The following is a 25,215-nucleotide window of genomic DNA, read 5'->3' on the forward strand; positions in this document are numbered from 1 at the left end:
TTTTCCTCCCTTTTTCACGTCTCTCCGTCCTTGATAGGTCAAGATGCCTAGGAAAGCCGTTGTCCCTAGCCGGAAGAGACCTCTCACAGCGAGCGGCGCCGAGAGACGGTCCAAGGCGCGGAATGAACCCTGAGGCCACAACCTCCGGTTTCCTCTCCGCCTAGGTCGATTCCCTCGCGTTCGTGCACCGGGAGGGTTGTCTCCACTGGGAGGAAAGTCGATTTTGACTTCCTCTCCCTTGAAGGATTCACATTAGGGCATCATCTTAGGGCCCAAGGTTTAGAATATTTTTGTTCCCTTGACTTTCCTACATACCCTAGGTTAGTCAGGGAATTGTATGGCACCGTCACATGGGGTGGCGGTGGTATTCAAGAGAGGGTAGCCAACACTCTTATTTGCATTTCGGAGGACCTCATTGCATGAGTCCTCCACCTCTCTCGAGAGGGGATAGCTCCCACTCATCCCTCCGATAGGTCTGAGGCCCTTACAACCATCCTAGGGAGAGTACCCCAATTGCCCATTGAGGAGGTTTTTGCAAATCAGCTCTCCGCTGAAATGCGCCTCCTCCTTAGTATCATCTCTCGCACCCTCTTTTCCAAAACCGGTAGATTTGATTTCATCTCTAAAAAAGACCTAGCCTTAATGTTCTATATCTTACATGACGTTCCTCTCAACTTCCCAAAACTCATTTATAGTTATATTAGTGAACCATTAGACAAATCTAGATTGAGTCTCTCCTACGGCATGCTCTTCACACTGATATTTAGGAAGTTAGAGATTCCTATCCTTAAGGGGGAACCCTCTCGCTCACTCCGTTTCACTAACCATATAGGCGAGGAGACTCTCCACCGAATGGGTTTCCACAAGGTTGAGGGTGTTTGGGTTAGAAAAGGTTCCTCTACCATACCATCTGACCCCACTGCTCCTCACTCTCCCATCTCTGATCATGACCAGGACATCTCCACAGATCCTTCCACCTTTCCATCCACAGCTGGTCCCTCATCCACTGCCGGCCCATCATCCTCTGCTGGACCTTCATCCACAGTGCCACCACCTCAGCAGCCTCTAGAGGTCCGAATTTCTCCTGAGCAGCCTTAGAACCTTGAGGGATGACATTGTGAGGAAACTCAGAGCTACCATCAGCACACCCTCCACTGCGTTGACCCCCTTGACAGTAGCAGTATCAGTCATGGTAGCTGAAGTTAACGAGGAGCTGTCCAGTCTGAGGAATCTAGTTCAGGGTCAGTATATGAGATTCTCCAAAATTCAGGAAGCTACCAAACAAATGCGAGACTCGGTGAGGTCCGAGCTCCAAAGCCTGAATCAAGGAGCAGAAAGGCTTGCAAATGTAGTGATAGATAAGCTTGATACAATCAATGAAAGCGTAACCCAACTGACCCAGACTCAAGCTAGGACTACTTCAGAAATAATTGCGCAACTGGGGAATCTCTTTGAAGCAATTAGTTTGGTTTTGCAGTGTCAGTGAAGAAATCTGGGAGCTTTATCTTCTACTACTAGACGTCCTTAGACTTGTATTTTGTTTTTATTATCATTTAAAGTCCTTTTGGACTTTCAATCATTGTACTCAAATTTTGTAATACTTACAATGAATTGAAGTCTTTTACTAAAAACTTGTGTACATTGTGCTTTCCGTGTTATGAGTATTGTGTTATGAGCATTGTCATTGATTCATTGATATTCCACCTTTTTGCTATGATGACAAAAAGGAGGAGAAAATATGATACATTGTATGTAAAGGGAATCACTAAACAATTTTTTTTTTTAAGCAAAATATGATTTGTTCTTTATGGATTCGATACCTTGAGGCTCATTATCTTTCTGTTGGAGCTCCTTAAGGAGTAATCTCCAAAATCTATTCAAGAAATATTCGGAGATTAGTTGAATCATATTTAAGAACAAATCGTCAGATTTTTCCTTCTATAATTAAGAACTTAAGCTCAAGTTTAAAACATTAAACGAAAATTCAGAAAATTCGAGCAAAATTCAAACAAAATTGAATGTACATGATGAGGGGGAGAATCTAAAATTCTAAGAAAGCAAATTCATTAAACACATATAAGCCAAACAATTGATTGCATGATTTGAAGGCTTATATAATTCCAAATGAAAGGAAGAGCTTTAATTTCAAAGTTTACTGACTCATACCTGATAAGTGCTAAATAATGCATAAATTAACGTCTTTCTCATAGTACTTACCATAATTTTTAATACACATATTTTGTAAATTTAACCATAAAAAAATATGTTACCTTCACCATTGCATTTTACTAAATTGTCAAAGGTAATTCGAGTTTGATTTGATTATTTATTGATTGAGCCTTATGTATGTAGGTCAAGTCAAATCCAATTGAATGATGCTTGAACCCACACTGCACTTCATCAAATTCTTTTGCTTTCTTCACACGTTCACCCATCAAGTTCTTTTCTCCGCATATGGCCACCCCAAGTTCACGTGTCTCCTCCCCTGCTCCGTGTCCTAGCCAGAACCCAGCCATCAACCGGATCCCCAACTTCATCCCTTCCGCATTCCAAGTCTTAGATCCCATCCTCTCCGGATTCTTCTCATTTACGATGGCCTCCCTCCCAGCCGGATGAGCACCCCAGCTCTCTCCGCATCTGAACACCATCCCACATTTGATCCCAGCTACATCCACTCACATCAGCCATATCCACCGTTCCCAAGCTTCAACCGCATCCTCCCCTATTTCGGAACAGCAGCAATATCCCCTCTCAGCCGCATCACCTTCTCTTGGATCACACTGAGCCTCACGGAATCCCCAGTTCTGAGACCACTTCTAGCTAAATCCAGTCATCCCAGCCTTCCCATTCATCACCCCACGTCCAAGCTTCATCCTTATCCCGTAGTCAGGAGGGATAAGCCTTCTGAACACCCAGATTGCCCATCATCCTGTTCGGAACGGAGTCCAGCGGCCCATCGGTGGATCACATCCCCTGCATCTGCAACAATTCGGTCTTCATCTCAGCCGTAAACAGCACCCCAGCAAATCTCCTCATCCCAAACCGACCAACCTTCATCCCAACGGCAGCATCACCTTCCTCTTATTCTGGACTCCTTCCATTCACAAACAAAATCCCAGCATCCCCTGTTCCCAGCCACATGAACTTCTTCTCAGCTGAATATTGACTTCAAACCGAACAAACTAATCAACCCTTCATCCAACCTGGATCGATTCCAATCTTCCTTCCGAGTTTCCCGCGATCCATCCTTACCCCATGGCTGTCCCGAATTCATGCATTTTCTCCCCTTGCTCCATGTTGAATCTCACATCCACAAACGAACTCTTCTGTTCAGACTCCCAGCCGTGAACATCATCCCTAGGATTCCCAGCTTTATCCGTGATCTGGCTTCATCCTCCCGAGCTTCTCAACACCCATTGAGTTCCCATGCATTGGAACAGAGCGAGGATCCTCTCAACGTCCACCGTCCGCATCACCACCGCGTTGAAGCAGCGTAGATTTCTTCCGATCTAGCTATAGCCGCACTCATTCCGGGATATGATCGAGATCAGCCTTCATCCACGGATTGCATTCCATCCACCGTTCATGAAATCTCCCCTGTTACGTGTATCTTCCAGCATCCGGATTAGAGCCACAAGTGTTCACCGCGTCCAAGGATTGAGAGATATCTGCTTTTCATCCTTATCTTGTACTCGAAATAGGGGAGGAAAGAGGGAGTTTGCAGCCTATAAAAGGCCCAGACGTGAACAGAGGGGGTATTCTCTTCTCAACCATTCCAAGGGAGCCGGTGGATCCCATTCATCCTTCGGAGGAGTTCTCACGGGAGACAGAGAAGGGAGGAGAGAACCAGAGACGGGAGGAAGAAAAGAAAAAATGGAAGCTCTCGGCGCTGCCACTGTTCAACTCTTCATGGAAGGCTAATCTCTTCACTAGGGCTGGATGCAGGCCTAATAAAGGGAAAAGGATTTTGTATATTTAATTCTTTGTTCTTGGAGTTGTATGAATTTAATGCTTTTAATGAATATCTTCTTTCATCTCATATTTAATTTCTGTGATGTTAAATATGACGTTTATACAACTGGTTTTCATGGTCACTAAGTAAATAAAAAAGATCACCCATGCTTAGGAAAGATGCAGTGTCCTGCCACATTAGTTTAGGGTAGACATTTCATGCCAATCGAAGATGGATGTTCCTAAATTACTTTTGTGAAATTTTATTTGAATGCTTATTAGGCTTGTAGCCAATTTGCATGTTAATCCAAGAATAAATTAAAATACAATTAATCCTTGTTACTTTGTTAGTGGTGAATTTTTTGCCCTAGGTTTTCTCAAACTGATATTATTTTTAATTGCATTTCTTCTAAATTATTTAGTTCAATAGTCTTCACAAACTTTCTTTTTAAATATTTTTAAGAAAATAACTGTATTCCAATTCCTGTAGATCGATACCCGTAATCACTATCCTACTAGATACGTGCTATTGCGTGGTCTTTAAAGTTGACTATCAATTTTTGGCGCCGTTGCCGGGGATTGCTAGCATAGTTATTTTTCTCTTCATAAAAAAAATTTTCAAAAAATATATATATATCTAAAATAAAAAAAAATATTTTCTATTTTTGTTATTTTCCTTATCTCTTTTTTCTCTCTTACTAATTTTTGATTTTTCTCTTGGTATTATTTGATCAGGAATCGAAGAGGAAATCTGGAACGATCAAAAAGGAAACTGCTGAAAAAGGAATGATGTAGAGGTTTGCTTAAAAATAAAAAAAAATTGCTAGGAAAATTTCCTTTGGTAACCTCTAAACCTTTCTTATTTAAATTGATTCCTAGTTAGCTTGAAATTTTGTAGTGATTGTTTGATTTTAATTTCAGTAAAAGTGTGAATGCATGCTTGATACACATACACCAATTAATCCGCACATAGTAAGGGCAATCACCCCAACAAGATAAGAACTGGATTTCATCACCAGATTCTTACTCAAATTAGGTGAACCAATTCGCACATAGCTATCACCTTAATTAAAATTAATTAGACGTTGGCCCCTAGAGACATTCGAGCTCAATAGGACAAAGATCACCGAAAGTTGCACCAATTTCGCTTTGTGGCTTAGTTGATATCTAGGCAAGCTTTGTCCCTATAAGGGAGACAATTCATCTGTTCGAGGCAAGTGATTTTTAAGTGGGATCTTTGCGAACGCATCGTGACCCCCCTACTTACCTGGGAGCTTACCTGGTCAACTCAGTTCATTAGACCGGATTGGAGGCTTAGGTGCCCTCTTCAAACCAATTAGGAGTTGTCTAGTGATTTTAGGGCAAATACAAGGACTTGACGTGTTTTTTCTTTTAGTGCATGCTTGACTGTACTTGACTGATCAGAAGGGTATTAGTGTATGCTAGGGTGTCGTTCCAGATCTTCTGAATTAGTACCTTTTGATTCTGAAATAGAGCGTTCTATTAGGACCCTTCGAGCCGAAATTCGTACCTATAGAACCATAGGATCTGCTCCACCTATCGAGATGGCTGAAGAACAATCCAAGCTATTAAAGGAGTACTTTACTCCTTCCATTTATACCTCTCCATCTTGTATTCGACTACCTGATACCACTGCTACAGTACAATTTGAAATTATGTCTAGTGTCATCCAAATGCTTCCCTCTTTTTATGGACTTAACAATGAAGATCCATACAAACATTTAGATGAGTTCCTTGAGATCTACACTACTGTCAAAATTCAGAACTTTACGATGATCTCTGAAACTTAGGCTGTTTCGTTTTTCCCTTAAGGATAGAGCTAAGCAGTGGCTCCATTCATTAGAAGCCAATTCCATTCTCTCTTGGGCTCAAATGCAACATGAATTTCTGAAAAAATATTTTTCCATAGGAAGAACGAACCAATTTAGGCGTGCGATCATGAGCTTCTCCCAATCTGACGGAGAAGAATTTTATGAAACCTGGAAAAAATTTAGAGACTTACTCCAAAAATGCCTGCATCATCAAATACCCAAATGGCAATTAGTGCAATGCTTTTATGACGGGTTATCTGAACAAAACCGTCAGATAGTTGATGCTTCTTGTGGGGGCACTTTCATGCTTAAGAGTGAGCATGAGGCATGGCAGTTGTTTGAAAACCTTAATGAAAATTTCCTCCACCATGCCTCCGCCGCTCGTCAAGCACCCCCGCGTTCTCAAAAAAAGGGACCATAAATGAAGTTAGCCAGTCCATAGGTCTATCTGACAAAGTAGATGCACTATCCCGCAAGTTGGACCAGCTAATGTCTAGAGAACAGCTTCCAAACATTCCCCAAGCACAAGTTTGTGCTCTTTGTTCTAGCCCGTCTCATCCTATTTTTGAGTGCCCTTCGGCAGCTCAATTTCCTAAATTTGTGCAAGAACAAGTTAATGCTGCCCAAACACAGTTCCGACCAGGTAATGATCCATATCCCACTACTTATAACCGGGGATGGCGCAACCATCCAAACTTCTCTTGGAAGCAGCAGACTTCCAATACCTTCCAACCTTATTTCCAAAACTTTCAACCATTTCAGAATATTCATCCGAACCGTCCTCCTACTCACTATTCACAATTTCAACATGTCCCTCCTCCACCATCCCAGAGAGATACTGCTTTTGAGCAGAAAGTATTAACTGCTCTTCAAGGACTGGAAGCCAATACACAATTGTTGCACTCCCATACCCAGTCTATTGCCAAATTAGAAACCCAGCTAGGGCAGCTAGTGAGTGCACTAAATAAGAGAGAGGAAGGCAAGCTTCCGAGTCAACCAGTGAGTAACCCGAGGGGGCAGTACATGGCTCAAGACACTCACCCGAATGATGTTCACCATGAACAAGCTAATGCCATGACTACCTTAAGAAGCGGACGCGTAGTGGACAATAAGGTTGGAGAAAAAGAACATAAGGAAAATGAAGACAGGAGTGTGACTGTGCCTAAAGAAAATCCAAACTCTTCTTTGTCACCATCTAGTCCAGTATCGACCACACCTTTTACACCAAAGGTCCCTTTCCCTCAATGTCTGAAAGCACCTTCTCCCTTTGGCATGAAAGGAACTCCGTTGGAAGAAATAATGGAGGTCTTCAAACAAGTCAAAATCAACCTCCCCCTCCTTGATGCCATAAAACAAGTTCCAGCCTATGCCAAATTTCTTAAAGATCTTTGTACCCAAAAACAAAAATCTAGGACACATGTGCCTAAAAAGGTCTTCTTAACTGAACAAGTAAGCTACATCCTCCAGCACAAAATTCCTCCTAAGTTCAAAGATCCTGGTGCCCCTACCATCTCTTGTGTGGTAGGAGACAATTCTATTAATCGAGCACTATTAGATTTAGGAGCAAGTGTTAACCTTCTTTCTTATTTAGTATATGAAAAGTTCGGATTAGGTGAATTAAAGCCTACTTCGGTGTTCCTGCAATTGGCTGATTGATCTGTTAAAATACCACGAGGAACAATTGAAGACGTCCTAGTCAAAGTAGACAAATTTTATTTTTCAGTCGACTTCATTGTCCTTGATATGGAACCTGTGCCGAATCTTAAGAAACAGATCCCTATGATTCTTGATCGTCCCTTCCTAGCTACAACCAATGCGTGTATTAACTGTAGAACTGGGGTGATGGATATATCTTTTGGAAACATGAAAGTCAAATTAAATGTATTCTACGCCTCTAATCAACGTACAAGGGAAGATGAGTGCTTCCTAGTTGACAAAATAGATGATCTTGTAGAAGAAGCCCTTCCCTATATTCTGGCAGATGACCCTTTGGAAGCATGTTTAGCCAATTTTGACATTGATAACTTTGATTTAGACAAGGCCATAGAAGAAGTCAATGTCCTGCTCGACAATCCGCCTTCCACGGATTCTCATCCTTGGCGAATCCGATATGAACCTCTTCCTACCCTTTCTAGTGCGCCACAGTGCCCCTCCATCGAGTCCCCTCCCAAACTTGAGTTAAAGCCACTTCCGGTAACCCTTAAGTATGCATTTCTAGGACTCGAAGATACCCTATGACAAGAACCCACCAGGAGACCTGCCCTAGGAACCCTTGAATCAATTTGCTATACTTGCCCCGAGATCGCTAGAAAAACAAGTTGTAGGAGATCAGATTAGAACTCTAAGGAAACTAAGTCCTTAAAACCCTAATCCTTGAAGACGCCACAAAGGTTGATCACTCCCTTTGATAAGTCAGAATTTTGTATTCTAATCCAAGAACACAAAAGAGCATAGCAAAGCTTGCCAACACTTTAATTCATTCATAATCATCCCTTGGTTACATATGGCAGCCTTTATATAGGCTTCAAACTAAGCTATTGGAAAGGACACCATCCCCTTTCCAAGGCAATAAGTAAAAAACGTTTTCCAAGTCACAACTTCCAAGTTACAACTTCAAAATAATAAATGACACAACTTTCAAGGTTCCTAACTACGAAGTACATGAATAACTTAGGAAAAACGAGTTGACAAGTCAAAACTTCATGTACAAGTAATTAGGAACACAACAAGACTCAAGCCCAAAAGTACCCACGAAAAATGGGCCTAAATAGCATCTCCACGTGGATCAGCCTTGTTTAATGGCTCCAAGCTTTGTTCTTCAGCATTTACTATGTAAAGATAAGTGATCAATCTTGGTGAAGCCTTAGAGTCTTCTAGAGCAGCCTCCTTCTCTTGAATTTCCATGACTAGTCCATATAAAGCTTCTTTCATTTGTTTTGCCCTTGCTCTAGTCATTGGACCTCCAATTCCTTGTAATGGATCTTTGGAATTAGCTTGAACCATTCGGCCAGCCCCTTGATCTCTATCACCCTACCTGTAATCATCGCGGCTGACCTATCTGACAAACAGAAAAGTCAACTTTTGAGCGTGCTAGGAGAATACAAACATGCAATTGGATGGTCTGTAATCGATCTGAAGAGGATTGACCATCTATTTGCATGCATCGAATTCACCTAGAAGAAGATGCAAAACCGACCCGTGAAATGCAAAGGAGACTCAATCCTAATATAAAAGAGGTGGTCAAGAAAGAAGTAGTAAAGTTGCTAGATGCCGAAATCATTTATCCTATCTCTGATAGCAACAGGGTAAGTCCGACTCAAGTAGTACCAAAGAAGTCGGGCATTACTATGGTCGAAAATGTAGAAGGAGAGTTGATGCCCACACGCACGACCACTAGCTGGCGTGTTTGTATTGACTATAGAAAGCTTAACTCCATGACTAGGAAGGACCATTTTTCTTTGCATTTTAATGACCAAATATTAGAAAGGCTAGCCAGTCAGGGTTTCTACTGTTTCTTAGATGGTTATTCTTGATATAACCAAGTGGCCGTGTATCCCGATGATCAAGAGAAAACCACTTTCACATGTCCATTTGGGACATTTGCGTATAGAAGAATGCCATTTGGACTCTACAATGCATCCGCGACATTTCAACGATGCATAATGACAATTTTTTCTGACATGGTAGAAAAATTTCTGGAAGTATTCATGGATGATTTTTCAGTTTTTGGCCTCTCATTTAATGATTGTCTCAGTAATTTAGCCCTGGTTCTGAAAAGATGTAAGGAGACCAATCTAGTGCTGAGTTGGGAAAAGAGCCATTTCATGGTTCAAGAGGGTATAGTCTTGGGACACATTGTGTCCAAAAGGGGTATTGAGGTGGATAAAGCTAAAGTTGATCTTATTTCTAATCTTCCTTCACCCAAATCTGTGAAACAAATCCGTTCTTTTCTAGGCAATGCTGGTTTTTACCATCGCTTCATTAAAGATGTTGCCCAGATAGACAACCCAAGAGGGGGGGTGAATTGGGTTTTAAAATAATTTTTCAATTAAAATGTTTGTGGATGACTAATTAATACTTTTGCAAGATGATTAATTAGATGCTATGTGCTGTGAATGAAATGAAAGTAAGAGAGAGACACAAACAATCACAAACACAATGATTTTATAGTGGTTCGGAGCTAACCCTTGCTCCTACGTCCACTCCCCAAGTCTCACTTGGAAATTCACTATAACCCCTCGGATTACAGCCGGTTGTTTTGCAAGCTCACAACCCAACTTGTTGTTTTACGAGGTCACAACGAACTCGGTCGGTTTTCCCAGGCTCACCGACTAGAACCACCCCGATTGTTTTTCCGGGATCACAATCGAACCCTTACACGTTGGTTTCAACCTAGGCTCACCAACAAACCTATATACCCTTGATTCAATCCCCTGATTGAATCAAGTAAGAACCAAATGGAAAGAACAAGGACAAACAGAAAAATAGAGCTTCTAAAAAGCAGATATACAGCGATATATATAAGAGAAAAGTTAAGAGCCCTCAAACACGTTTGAGATGAAGTAGAAAAGGGCTTCTTGAACTTTGGGTCTCCTCTTGAATGTCTCGATGACTTGGAGGCGGGAGGAGACTTCTTTAATGCTGGGAAGAGTTGGTTGACTGGAGTTAATGGCCCTCTTCCTTCTTTTCCGTTGAAATCAGTTTGCAGATGAAGGATTCTTGTTTTCTTTGAGTGGAATGTTACTTCTCCACTTTGCTACAGTCCTCTGTGGCTATTTAAGCCATTCCCCATGGAAACTAGCCGTTAGACACACTTTACTAGCCGTTCTGCACATTCTGCACATCCTGACAATGTGTCCGTTGGGGTCGGAGTCGACTCGCGCGATCTGGAGTCGACTCGGCTGTAGCAGGAGTCGACTCGACTTAACTTGGAGTCGACTCGCCAAAATCTGGAGCTGGCCTTGCACTTTTGGAGTCGGCTCATCCCAAGGAATCCATAGATGTATTCTTCAACTTGGCTCACTCGAGTCGACTCGGAAATTCTGGGAGTCGACTCGGCGCTCAGAGCCCGAACTCCCGATCTTCTGTCTTTTGGCTCGTCCAGTCTTGGAGTCGACTCGAGCTGTCCCGGAGTCGACTCGGCTCTCAGTATCCGCAAAACAATCTTCTGTCTTTTTGGAGTAGCGCTGCCTTGGAGTCGACTCGCGTCTCAGAGACAACAATACTGTCTTCTGTCTTTTTGGGGTCGCGCTGTCTCGGAGTCGACTCGGGCTTTGCGGGAGTCGACTCGCCTCTCAGTGCCCGAAAGTTGGTCTCTGACTTTTGCCTTGCATAACACTGAGAGTCGACTCTCGCTTTCTTTGGAGTCGACCTGCCAACCATCGGAGTCGACTCGGCTCTCAGGGTCCGAAAACTGCTCTCTGACTTTTTGTCTGTAACTCCCTGGAGTCGACTCATACTACCCTGGAGTCGACTCGGCTAGCATCGGAGTCGACTCGCGCACTTCAGGAGTCGACTCGCTAACAGGTTCTGAGTTGGGTCTTTCTGTTTGTTTGTCTGTTCTTAGTCGGAGTCGACTCGTAATATTCCGGAGTCGACTCGAGCCTGTGCCAATGCTTCTGATACGCTTGGAGTCGACTCGTACTATCCCGGAGTCGACTCGAGTCTCAGACTTTGATTCAAATTGACTTCTTAACTTATCCCAAAATATCTTGAACCATATCTAGAGACTCTTAACCATAAATTTACAAGATTTTCACTGAAACACTAGATTGAATTCATTAGTAACCATAAGATATACTCAAATGCTTTGAGCTCATCAAAATCAAATAGGGTTACAATCAATCACTCCACAATCTCCTCCTTTTTGATGATGACAAAACATTGAGTATATGTAAAGTGAATTGCTCAAACAAACAAGGAAATTTACAAAACATTTTCGAAATGAATTCAAATGTCTGGTTATTTAATTTATCCATACTTGAAAGGTGTGAAACAATAAATTTTGGAGTTAAAGCTCCCCCTTTCATTTGGAATTATATAAGCCTTCATATCATGCAATCAATTGTTTGGCTTATATATATTTAATGATTTTGCTTTCTTAACAATTCAGATTCTCCCCCTCAACATATGCATTCAACTTTGTTTTGATTCTCTAAATTTTCTTTTAGTGCATTGAAGCTTTTGAACTGAAATTTTTGGTTTTTAGAGAAAAAATCTGTCAATTTGTTCTTGAGTAGGATTCGACTAATCTCCGAATATCCCTTGAATAGATTCTGGAGATTACTCCATTAGGAGCCCCAATAGAGAGATAATGAGCCTCGAGGTATCAAATCCACTACGAACAAATTATTGTTTGTTTTAATTTTTTGATTTTCATTTTGATTCCTTTTACATATCTATTAGATATTTTTCCCCCTTTTTGTCATCGTATCAAAAAGGAGGTAAGCAGAACACACAAGCAAGTAGAGATCAATGTGCACAATATTGAAGAAAATTGTCTACTCATTGTATTGATGTATATGTAAGTACATTTGTGAATACAATAAGTAAAGACGTAAATACATGTCAAAATATAAAAAGAGCTAAGGCTTCCTCGAGGAGGATGCGGCTCCCCTGGGCTGTCTGGACTGTTGTTCCACGAGTAGGGTGACCGCATCGGTGACGTGCTCTAACTGTCTGATAATGGCCGAGGTGGCCCTGCTGTGTGTCGTGTCGAGCTCGGTCACAGTCTGCTGAAGTGTGTCCAGCTTGGCGATCAGCACCTTCGCCAAGAGTTCGGCCCCCTAACTAGTGGTGCCCATATCCTGTCGGATGTCATCTCGCATCTGCCGTGTGGTGCGTGTGACATCACTCATGCTAGAGAACTGGGCTTGTATCAGGCTCCTGACATTGTAGATTTCTTCCCGCAGATGGGCCGTCATCTCGGTCACGGCTGACAGGGAAGGAACCAATGCAGAAGAGGGTGCAGGGGAGGGAGCAGTCGCTGGACCTCGGAGCTCCCTCAGCAGGTCGTCCCGAAGATCCCTCACTATGTCCTGTCGTAACTCCTGGAGCTGCTCAGGAGAGATCCGGACCTCCATCAGCTGAGTGGGTGGAGCGGAGGAGGAGGGTCCGGCTGAGGTGGAGGGTACTGAAGTGGAGGGAAAGGTAGGAATGTCCGAATCAGGGTTAGGACTGGGGGAGTGTCTGGTAGTATGTGTGGAGGTAGATGGTTTTCTAACCCAGGTTCCCTCTACCTTATGAAAACCCATCCGGTGCATGGTCCCCTCGCCCATGCGATCTGTCCATCGCAGACCGCGAGAGGGTTCCCCCTCAGGAATGGGGATCCCAGACTCCCTAAAGATCAATGTGTACAGCATACCATAGGGAAGGGTGAGCCTAGGCCTATCTAGTGGCTCACATAGGTATCTGTAAATGAGTTTCGGGAAGTTGATTGGGGTGTCCTGGAGGATGTAGAACATAAGGGCTAGGTCCCTCTCAGAAACAAAATCGAAGCGGCCAGTCTTCGGGAAGAGGGTCCTAGAGATGATACTCAAGAGGAGCCGCATCTCAACTGACAGTGAGCTGGCGGACACCTCATCTAATGGGGACTGGGGTGGACACCCTAAAATGGCCGTAAGGGCCTCAGTCCTGTCCTCTGGATGTGTAGGAGATACCCCAACTTGGGGAAGATGGAGGATCTGAGCAATGATATCCTCCGAAATGAACAATGGGACACCGGCTACCGTTTCCTCTATCCCACCATGGCCCCTATGCACGGTACCGTAGAACTCCCTAACTAGCTCTAGGTATGTGGGGAGATCTAGGGTACAGAAGAACTCTAAACCCTGGGCCCTTAACCTTTCTCCTATGGTGAAGCCCTCCCGGAAGAGATAGTCAAAGTTGACGTATCTCCCGGTGGAGACCGCCTTTCCGGCGCACGGACGCGAGGGAGCGGGCCTCGGCGGGGAACGAGCCGGAGGTTGTGGCCTCACGGGATCGTTCCGAGCCTTGGACCGTCGCTCGGTGCCGGTCGCGGGTTGGGGCCTCTTCCGGCTTGGGACAACGGCTTTACGAGGCATGGTCGACCTTGTTGCCCAGATAGACAACCCAAGAGGGGGGGGGGGGTGAATTGGGTTTTAAAATAATTTGAATAATTAAAACGATGTGGTTGACTAATTAAAAACTATTGCAAGTTATTTAATTAATGCTAAGTGCTGTGAGTGATGTGAGGGGAAGAAGAAGAGAGACAATCCAACACAAACACAAGGTTTTATAGTGGTTCGGAGCTAACCCTTGCTCCTACGTCCACTCCCCAAGTCTCACTTAGGAATTCACTATAACCCCCTTGGATTACAGCCGGTTGTTTTCCAAGCTCACAACCAAACTTGTTGTTTTACGAGCTCACAACGAACTCGGTCGGTTTTCCCAGGCTCACCGACTAGAACCGCCCCGATTGTTTTCTCGGGATCACAATCAAACCCTTACACACGTTGGTTTTAACTCGGCTCACCAACCAACCTCAATCCCCTTGATTCAATCCCCGATTGAACCAAGTAAATACAAGTTGTAGAAAGAAAACAGAAAATGAGCTTCTCAAAAAGCAGATGAAAACAATATGAACAATAAATGAAGTTAAGAAGCCTCAAACGCTTTTAGATTGGAGATGAGGGATGGCTTCTTAAACTTCTGGTCTCCTCTTGAAAGAGTAGTCGACTTGAATGCAGGAGAAGGAGGCTTTAATTGCTGGGAAGATATAGTTGGAAGCAGTAAATGCAGATCTTCCTCTTTTTCGTTGAAGAGCACGTTGCAGAGCTTGAATGCTTGATTAGTTGGAGTGGAATGGTTTTTCTCTGCCTTGCTACAGTCCTCTGTGGCTATTTAAGCCAACCCCCACGGAAACTAGCCGTTAGAGTGCTTTTTCTGCCCGTTCTGAACACTCTGCGCAGCCTGACAATATGACCGTTGGTGGGTTGGAGTCGACTCGCGCGATCAGGAGTCGACTCGGCTGTAGCGGGAGTCGACTCAAGCTTTTCCGGAGTCGACTCGGCAACTGTTCCAAAAGTTGCCTTCACGACTGGGAGTCGACTCGTCTTGACCTGGAGTCGACTCGTCAACTTCTGGAGCTGACTTGGCAATTTTGGAGTCGGCTCATCCACTGAAGTCCGTGGATCCAATTTTGAATTTTGTCCACTCGAGTCGACTCGACTGTCCTGGGAGTCGACTCGAATCTCAGAGCCCGAACTCCCGATCCTCTGTCTTTTGGCTCGTTCAGTCTTGGAGTCGACTCGAACTTCCTTGGAGTCGACTCGGCTCTCAGTTTCCAAAAGATGGTCTTCTGCCTTTTGACGTGAAGCTGTCTTGGAGTCGACTCGAGCTGTCTGGGAGTCGACTCGAATCTCAGAGGCAGTAACTTGGTTTTCTGTCTGTCTTGGGGTCGCGGTGTCTTGGAGTTGACTCGCATATTGCGGGAGTCGACTCGAATCTCAGAGTCCATAAAATGCTCTCTGACTTTTTCTTTGTGTACCGCTGAGAGTCGACTCTTGCTTTCTCTGGAGTCGACTTGCCACCTATCGGAGTCGACTCGCGTTCCACTGGAGTCGACTCGAATCTCAGACCCGAAAACTGTTCTCTGACTTTTCTGCCTGTGACTGCTTGGAGTCGACTCTTACTTCCTTGGAGTCGACTCGGTGAACATCGGAGTCGACTCGCGCACTTCGGGAGTCGACTCGCTGACAGGTTCTGAGTTGAAGCTTTCTGTCCTTCTGTCTGTTCTCAGTCGGAGTCGACTCGTACTTATCTGGAGTCGACTCGAGCTCGTGCCAGTGAACTTGATACGCTTGGAGTCGACTCGTGATACTCGGGAGTCGACTCGAGTCTCAGACATTGGTTCAAACAGACTCCTTAACTTATCCGAAAATTATGAACCAAGTCTTGGGACACTTAGACAGGATTTTCACTGAAACACTCAATTGAATTCATTAGTAATCAAAAGATATACTCAAATGCTTTGAGCTCATCAAAATCAAATGGGGTTTTAATCAATCACTCCACAATCTCCCCCTTTTTGATGATGACAAAACTTTGAGTATATGTAAAATGAATTGCTCAATAAATAATGAAATAAAATCCATAAATGAATTCAAATGTCTGGTAATTCAATTTATCCAAGCTTGAAAGGAGTGAAACAATAAATTTCGGAGTTAAAGCTCCCCCTTTCATTTGGAATTATATAAGCCTTCATATTATGCAATCAATTGTTTGGCTTATATGTCATTAATGATTTAGTTTGATTAAAATTCAGATTCTCCCCCTCAACATATGCATTCAACTATGTTTTGATTCTCTGAATTTCTTTTTAATGCTTTGAAGTTTTTGAACTGAATTTTTTTGTATTTAGAGGGAAAATCTGTCAATTTGTTCTTGTGTAGGATTCAGCTAATCTCCGAATATCCCTTGAATAGATTCTGGAGATTACTCCATTAGGAGCCCCAAAAGAGAGATAATGAGCCTCGAGGTACCGAATCCACTTAGAACAAATTTGTGTGTTTTTAAGAGTTTTATGTTTTTATTGATTTCCATTGATTTCTTTTACATATTTCGCCCCTTTTACATACTTTATACATATTTCTCCCCTTTTTTTTTACATATTTTATTTCTCCCCCTTTTTGTCATCATATTAAAAAGGAGGCAATCACACACAATCAATGGCACAACCAATCATCAAATGGCACATAATTGAAGATAAAATGTCTACTCATTGTATTGATATGAATGTGAATACATGTGAGAATACAATAAGTAAAGTAAAACAAGACAAAACACAAAAACATCTATGGCCTCCTCGAGGATGAGGCACCTCCTCTCGAGGATGTGGGTCCTCCTCTCGTGGATGTGGCTCCTCCTCTCAATCGGCTCTGCTCCATGAGGAGGGTGACTGCATCTGTAACATGGCCAAGCTGCGTGATAATAGACGTAGTGGCTCTGCTATGTGTAGTGGAGAGCTCAGTCACCGACGTCTGAAGCCCAGTCACCGATGTCTGAAGTGCGTCCAGCTTGTCGATGAGTACATTCGACAAGCGCTCGGCCCCCTCGGTGGTGGTGTGCATGTCACGACCTATGTCCTCTCGCATCTGTCGAGTGGTGCTCGTGACCTCACTCATGCTGTGGAACTGGGCCTGGACCAAACTCCGGACATTGTAGATCTCTTTCCGTACATGAGCCGTCATGTCAGTCACGGCTGTCAAGGAAGGGACCAACTGAGAAGATACGGGTGCAGGAGTGGGAGCAGGCACCGCACCTCGGAGCTCCCGAAGCAGCTCATCCCTCACATCTCTGACTATCTCCTGTCGCAGCTCCCGGAGCTGCTCAGGATCAATCCGGACCTCCATGGATGGTGGAGCCGAGGAGGAAGGTCCGGCGGAGGTGGTAGGAGCAGGAGGAGTGGATGGAAGGTCTGGATGGTCTGGAAGGTCTGGGTAGTCTGAATCGGGCTCAGGACTGGGTGAAGGTCTGGTGGTCTGAGCGGTGAGGGTAGACTTTCTAACCCATACCCCCTCTCTCTTCCGAAACCCCATCCTGTGTAGGGTCCCCGCACGCGTGCGATCAGTCCATCGCAAAGCGCGAAAGGGCTCCCCCTCAGGAATGGGAACCTCGTACTCCCTAAAAAGAAGGGTGAAAATCATGCCGTATGGGAGGGTGGCCTAGGTCTATCTAGGGGCTCACACATATACCTATAGATGAGCTTAGGAAAGTTGATTGGGGTGTCCTGAAGGATATAGAACATAAGAGCTAGGTCTCTCTCATTTACAAAATCAAATCTCCCTGTCTTAGGGAAGATGGATCTAGACAAAATACTCAAGAGGATCCGCACCTCAATCGGTAGTGAGCTCGCGGATACCTCGTCTAGAGGTGACTGGGGTGGATGTCCTAGAACGGCCGTAAGGGCCTCAACCCTATCCTCAGGGTGTGCGGGAGCCACCCCTGCTAATGGAAGGTGGAGGATGTGGGCAATAAGATCCTCCGTGACACGCAAAGGGACACCGGCTACTGTGCCCTCGATACCTCCATCTCCCCGATGGACGGTACCATAGAACTCTCTAATAAGGCCCGGGTATGTGGGGAGGTCCAGTGTAAGGAAGTACTCTAGGCCCTGGGCCCTAAGTCTATCACCTATGGTGAACCCTTCCCGGGAGAGGAAGTCGAAATCGACATACCTCCCGGTGGAGACGACCTTCCCGGCCAATGGCCTCGCGGGAACCGCCCTAGGCGGGGAACGAGCCGGAGGTGGTTGCCTCGCGGGATCGTGCCGCGCCTTGGAGCGCCGCTCGGGACCGGCCTCGGGTCGGGACCTCTTCCTAACTACGGTCTTACGCGGCATTTTGACCTAAACTGAGAGGAAAAACCTAGAGGACGGTGAAGGACCGACGGAAAAGACTCGGAACCGACCGGGAATGACCTAGGAAGGGAGGAGAACTCAATGTCCGGCGAAGAATCGATGGGAAAATGGCTTGGAGACGATCGGGGACGACCTAGGAGTCGGCTCTAGGGCTTTTTGAACAGTGGCGGCTTGAAAGAAAAGTGTTTTCGAAACGACAAATCTAGGGTTAAAAAGTCGGATCCCGACTGCGAGTCGACTCCACTGAGTCGCGAGTCGACTCGACCTCGAGTCGACTCCAGAATATGCGCGAGTCGACTCTCCTTATGCGCCTGTGGACCTCGAGTCGACTCCCCCTCTGCTGCCATCTTTGCGAGTCGACTCCCGCCAATGCGCGAGTCGACTCCCCCTTAGGAGCCGGCTCTGAAACTTACTCGAGTCGTCTCTAACTTTGGCACGCACCTAAAACTCATGCTATAATCGTGCCGAATGATGGAAAATCACTTAATTAAGATCTGATTTGATGATCATTGGAAAGAAACTCTATTTTTAACCACATTGTAATCATCAAAATCAATGTATCTAGTGGAACCACTAGGATGGATCAATCACTCCTAATCCCCTCCTAAGCACACTAAACCTCTCTTTACTTAGGGGTTTTGTAAAAATATCTGCTAATTGATTATCAGTACAAACAAATTGGAGTGTCACATCACCATTCAATACATGATCTCTTATGAAGTGATGTCTTATCTCAATGTGTTTAGTTCTTGAATGTTGAATTGGATTTTTAGTTAGGTTTATGGCACTTGTATTATTACAATTAATGGGAATTTTATCTTGTTTAATGCCATAATCTTCTAATTGTTGTTTAATCCATAAGATTTGAGCACAACAACTCCCGGCTGCAACATATTCAGCTTCTGCAGTGGATAATGCAACCGAGTTTTGTTTCTTGCTAAACCATGAGATAAGGTTTTCTCCTAGAAATTGACACGACCCGCTGGTACTTTTTCTATCAAGCTTACATCCAGCGAAGTCTGAATCTGTGTACCCTATTAAGTTTAGGCTAGATTCTTTAGAGTACCATAGCCCTATGTTCTTAGTTCCTATTAAGTATTTAAAAATTCTCTTAACTGCAACTAGATGTGATTCTTTAGGATTAGCCTGATATCTAGCACACATGCACACACTAAACATAATATCAGGTCTACTTGCAGTAAGATACAGTAAAGATCCTATCATACCTCTATAAAGTTTTTGATCTACAGATTTACCTGATTCATCTTGGTCTAACTTGCATGATGAGCTCATGGGGGTGCTGATTGACTTGTTTCCCTCCATGTCAAACTTTTTGAGCATCTCCTTGATATATTTGGCTTGATTGATGAAGATGCCTCCTTCAGACTGTTTGATTTGAAGCCCGAAAAAGTAGTTCAGCTCTCCCATCATGCTCATCTCAAACTCACTCTGCATCAAATCAGCAAATTCCTCGCAGAGGCGATTGTTAGTAGCACCGAAAATGATATCATCAACATAAATCTGTACTAATAACATATCCTTATTTTGCTTTTTCAGAAATAGTGTTGTATCTACATTTCCCCTAGAGAATTCATGTTCTAATAGGAATTTGCTAAACCTCTCATACCATGCTCTAGGTGCTTGTTTTAAACCATAAAGTGCTTTATTTAGCTTATATACATGATTGGGGTATTGATGATTTTCAAAACCAGGAGGTTGTTCTACATATACCTCCTCATTAATATACCCATTTAAAAATACACTTTTTACATCCATTTGAAATAGTTTGAAGTCCTTAGAGCATGCATATGCTAATAGTAGTCTAATCGCCTCAAGTCTAGCTACGGGAGCAAAGGTTTCATCAAAATCTATACCTTCTTCTTGATTATACCCCTTTGCTACTAGTCTAGCCTTATTCCTTATAACAATTCCATTTTCATCAAGTTTATTTTTATAAATCCATTTAGTACCAATAATTGGATATTCAGAAGGTCTCTCTACTAGATTCCACACTTTGTTTCTAGTAAATTGGTTTAGTTCTTCTTGTATTGCATTTATCCAATTTACATCATTTTCGGCTTCTTCTATATGTTTGGGCTCAAAGTGTGAAACAAAAGCTAGATGGTTATTCAAATTCCTAAGGGATGCTCTAGTCCTAACGGGTTGAGATGGATCATCTAGAATTAGTTCCTTAGGATGCCCATGAGCATACCTCCAAGCTTTAGTTAGCCCATGATCCATAATAGCCTCTTGGCTTGATGATTCTCCTTCAATCAACTTTTGATTATCATCTTGTAATCCCATCTCATCTATCTTTTCTTCAAGTATTTCCATATCATCATCAAAATTAACCTTCTTACTAGACGAGATGTCACTAGAGTCATCAAAAACAACATGTATAAATTCTTCTATAACTAAGGTTCTTTTATTAAAGACTCTATAGGCTTTACTAGTTGTAGAATAACCTAAGAATATTCCTTCATCAGATTTAGGGTCAAATTTCCCTAGATTATCTTTCCCATTATTATGCACAAAACACCTACATCCAAACACATGAAAATAATTAACCTTTGGTTTTCTGTTTTTCCACAGTTCATAAGGTGTTTTCTTTATAATGAGTCTCAATAGAACTCTATTTAGTATGTGACAAGAGGTATTAATGGCTTCTCCCCAAAAGTACTTAGGGAGGTTACTTTCACATAACATAGTTCTAGCCATTTCCTCTAGTGTTCTATTCTTCCTTTCCACCACTCCATTTTGTTGTGGTATCCTAGGTGCTGAGAAATTATGGGTTATCCCCTTCTTACTACAAAATTCATTAAATGACTGATTTTCGAATTCGGTACCATGGTCACTTCTAATGGCTATGACTGAAGACTCTCTAGCATTTGTTACTTCCTTATGGAACTTCTTAAACATAGAAAATGCTTGATCCTTATGCACTAGGAACATGACCCATGTGTACCTAGAGTAATCATCTACTATAACTAGACCATATTTATTTCCACCTAGGCTTGTTGTTCTAGTTGGACTAAATAGGTCCATGTGTAATAATTCTAGAGGCCTAGAGGTAGAGACACATTTTATGGATTTAAAAGAGTTCCTAGATTGTTTGCCAAATTGACATGCTTCACATATTTTGTTCTTTTCAAATTTTAATTTTGGCAAACCTATCACGGAGTCTCTTTTAACTAGTTTAGTTATTGTGTCCATGCTTGCATGACCTAACTTACGGTGCCATAACCAACTAGCATCATTATCTTTAGTTTCATTCATAACTAAACATTGGTTATGTTTTGCAAGATCTTCTAGGTCTACAACATATACATTTCCACGTCTAATCCCTTTAAAAACTAAACTATTATCATTAGGGTTTGTTATAATGCATAGTGATGGCTTAAACATAACATCATACCCTTTATCACATAATTGACTAATGCTTAATAAGTTATGCTTAAGACCATCAACATATCTAACATTATCAATAAAAGTAGAAGGGGTGATTTGAACTTTACCAATACCAATGATGTGACCTTTGTTGTTGTCTCCAAAAGTCACAGCATCTCCCTTCTTAGCTTCAAGGGTGAAAAATTGATCTTTGTCACCCGTCATGTGCCTTGAGCAGCCACTATCCAAGTACCAGCAGTTTTTGTTGACCTTGGCTGCAAGACACTCCTACACAAGCAAATCATGTCATCTTAGGTACCCAAGTTTTCTTGGGTCCTTCATGGTTAGTCAAGTTGGTTCCTTTTGGAACCCATACCCTTTTAATTTCCCTTTTTGTTTTATTTTTCCTAAAATTACACACATTCGCTTTATGACCTATAGTACCACAGCAAAAGCAAGTTATTTTCTTAGTTTTAGTTTCCCCAGCTTTAACAAAGAAGTTACTAAGAAGTTTTTGTTTATTTCTTGGTTTATACCCTAAACCCGCTTTATTAAATACGGCTCGTTGACTATTAAGTATCATGTTTAATTTTTCAGAACTATATGTAAATTTTTTAACTAAGGGTTTGTATTTGTTAAGTTCTTTAGTTAGAGTTTGATTTTCTGCTTTTAGGTCATTAAGTTCTTTTGTGAGATCCTTATTTAAGATTTGTTTATGATTTTTAAGTTCTGAAAGTTCCTTAGTTAGTTTTTCATTATCTTTAGTTAAGGTACTAGTCTTTTGAGTTAAAAGTTGGTTGCTTGTCTTAAGTTCTATATTTTCTTTGATGATTAAATCCTTATCCTTAACTAATTTATCGTATTTATGTAGGTATGATTGATTAGCTATTTTTAGTTCTTTATTCTTAAGATTTATGGCCTTATATTCTACCATTAATTCATTAAATGCATCATAAAGTTCATCAAAAGAAAAATCAGGATGCGTATCGGAAGTTACCTCGTTTTCATTGGCCATGAAGCAGAAATTGGCCTTCTCTTCTTGTTCATCATCTGATGAGGAGGATGATGAGTCGGAGTCGGATAGTGTTGTGACAAGAGCCTTCTTCTTCTTGTACTTACTCCCCTTCTTCAGTAAGGGGCACTCAGCTCTTATGTGACCCGGCTTCTTGCACTCGTAACACCCAATCCCCTCATTTTCCCTTTCCTTACCTTTGTCCTTGCGGTAGGAATTTGAGGGGCCTCTCCTTTGATGATAGGACTTCTTGTGGTTGATGAATTTCTTGAACTTGCGCACAAGAAGAGCCTCACCATCATCTTCCTCATTCTCTTCTTCGTCACTGCTGCTACTGCAAGACAAGTCCTTGTTAGATGAAGTAGACTTAAGAGCTATTACCTTTTTCTTGTGGGAGGACTCCTCTTCGCTGTGTTGCTTCATGGTTAGCTCGTGAGTCATTAGGGATCCAAGGAGCTCTTCAAGTGGAAGCTTGTTCAAGTCTTTAGCTTCTTGGATTGCCGTCACCTTGGCTTCCCATGACCTTGGTAGGCAGCGAAGTATTTTCCTGACAAGATCACTGTTAGTATAGCTCTTGCCAAGGCTTTTTAGGCCATTGACAATGTCAGTAAACCTAGTGAACATGCTAGTGATTGTCTCATTAGAATCCATTTTAAATAGTTCATACTTATGAACCAATATATTAATTTTGGATTCTTTAACTTGATTCGTGCCCTCATGGGTCACTTCAAGTCTATCCCAAATCTCTTTTGCAGAGTTGCAAGTAGAGACCCTATTGAATTCATTTCTATCCAAGGCACAATAAAACATATTCATAGCTTTAGAGTTTAGTTGTGCCTTCCTCATGTCATGTTCATCCCAATCCTTTAGTTTGGGTACGTTGATACCCTCTACATATATGGATGGGATGTATGGGCCATTTACTACAATGGTCTACATCTCATAGTCTTGGGCTTGGATGAATATTCTCATCCTAGCCTTCCAGTATGAGTAGTCGGATCCATTAAAGAAAGGGGGTCTTTGGGTGGACTGACCCTCAATGTGGGAAGATCCAAATGGGATTGTCATTTTGATCTTTTAACTCTTGGGTGGAAGAGTTTAGGCTCTGATACCACTTGTTGCCCAGATAGATAACCCAAGAGGGGGGGGGGGGTGAATTGGGTTTTAAAATAATTTGAATAATTAAAACGATGTGGTTGACTAATTAAAAACTATTGCAAGTTATTTAATTAATGCTAAGTGCTGTGAGTGATGTGAGGGAAAGAAGAAGAGAGACAATCCAACACAAACACAAGGTTTTATAGTGGTTCGGAGCTAACCCTTGCTCCTACGTCCACTCCCCAAGTCTCACTTGGGAATTCACTATAACCCCCTTGGATTACAGCCGGTTGTTTTCCAAGCTCACAACCAAACTTGTTGTTTTACGAGCTCACAACGAACTCGGTCGGTTTTCCCAGGCTCACCGACTAGAACCCCCCCGATTGTTTTCCCGGGATCACAATCAAACCCTTACACACGTTGGTTTTAACTCGGCTCACCAACCAACCTCAATCCCCTTGATTCAATCCCCGATTGAACCAAGTAAATACAAGTTGTAGAAAGAAAACAGAAAATGAGCTTCTCAAAAAGCAGATGAAAACAATATGAACAATAAATGAAGTTAAGAAGCCTCAAACGCTTTTAGATTGGAGATGAAAAATGGCTTCTTAAACTTCTGGTCTCCTCTTGAAAGAGTAGTCGACTTGAATGCAGGAGAAGGAGGCTTTAATTGCTGGAAAGATGTAGTTGGAAGCAGTAAATGCAGATCTTCCTCTTTTTCGTTGAAGAGCACGTTGCAGAGCTTGAATGCTTGATTAGTTGGAGTGGAATGGTTTTTCTCTGCCTTGCTACAGTCCTCTGTGGCTATTTAAGCCAACCCCCACGGAAACTAGCCGTTAGAGTGCTTTTTCTGCCCGTTCTGAACACTCTGCGCAGCCTGACAATATGACCGTTGGTGGGTTGGAGTCGACTCGCGCGATCAGGAGTCAACTCGGCTGTAGTGGGAGTCGACTCAAGCTTTTCCGGAGTCGACTCGGCAACTGTTCCAAAAGTTGCCTTCACGACTGGGAGTCGACTCGTCTTGACCTGGAGTCGACTCGTCAACTTCTGGAGCTGACTTGGCAATTTTGGAGTCGGCTCATCCACTGAAGTCCGTGGATCCAATTTTGAATTTTGTCCACTCGAGTCGACTCGACTGTCCTGGGAGTCGACTCGAATCTCAGAGCCCAAACTCTCGATCCTCTGTCTTTTGGCTTGTCCAGTCTTGGAGTCGACTCGAACTTCCTTGGAGTCGACTCGGCTCTCAGTTTCCGAAAGATGGTCTTCTGCCTTTTGACGTGAAGCTGTCTTGGAGTCGACTCGAGCTGTCTGGGAGTCGACTCGAATCTCAGAGGCAGTAACTTGGTTTTCTGTCTGTCTTGGGGTCGCGGTGTCTTGGAGTCGACTCGCGTATTGCGGGAATCGATTCGAATCTCAGAGTCCATAAAATGCTCTCTGACTTTTTCTTTGTGTACCGCTGAGAGTCGACTCTTGCTTTCTCTGGAGTCGACTTGCCACCTATCGGAGTCGACTCGCGTTCCACTGGAGTCGACTCGAATCTCAGACCCGAAAACTGT

At 43.0% G+C, this 25,215-nt stretch overlaps 1 protein-coding gene across 1 annotated transcript; it reads right to left on the reverse strand.

Annotated features, from left to right (window-relative positions):
- Nucleotides 1–898: 898 nt before the first annotated feature.
- Nucleotides 899–23,407, reverse strand: LOC149752714 (uncharacterized). The gene is made up of 3 exons (XM_089925698.1): nt 22,547–23,407; nt 21,768–21,837; nt 899–1,167 (listed from the first exon to the last, which is right to left on the reverse strand). The coding sequence occupies exons 1-3, from the start codon at nt 23,405–23,407 to the stop codon at nt 899–901; spliced, it is 1,200 nt and encodes a 399-aa protein (XP_089781824.1).
- Between the last annotated feature and the right edge of the window lie 1,808 nt (nt 23,408–25,215).

Source organism: Phoenix dactylifera, chromosome 10 (genome assembly GCF_051530095.1).
Source record: "Phoenix dactylifera cultivar Ajwa chromosome 10, Ajwa_hap1_PhDact_Kaust_v1.1, whole genome shotgun sequence".
NCBI classification, from domain to species: Eukaryota; Viridiplantae; Streptophyta; class Magnoliopsida; order Arecales; family Arecaceae; genus Phoenix; species Phoenix dactylifera.

What these genes read in the sequence shown, in the direction of transcription:
- LOC149752714 (XM_089925698.1), bottom strand. Translation starts at nt 23,407, where the DNA reads ATGAGGAAGGCACAACTAAACTCTAAAGCTATGAATATGTTTTATTGT. An exon ending in TCATGGCCAATGAAAACGAG is followed by an intron (nt 21,838 to 22,546) that starts GTAACTTCCGAT and finishes TTGCTTGTGTAG; the next exon opens with GAGTGTCTTGCAGCCAAGGT. An exon ending in CTGCTCAAGGCACATGACGG is followed by an intron (nt 1,168 to 21,767) that starts GTGACAAAGATC and finishes GCTACTGTCAAG; the next exon opens with GGGGTCAACGCAGTGGAGGG.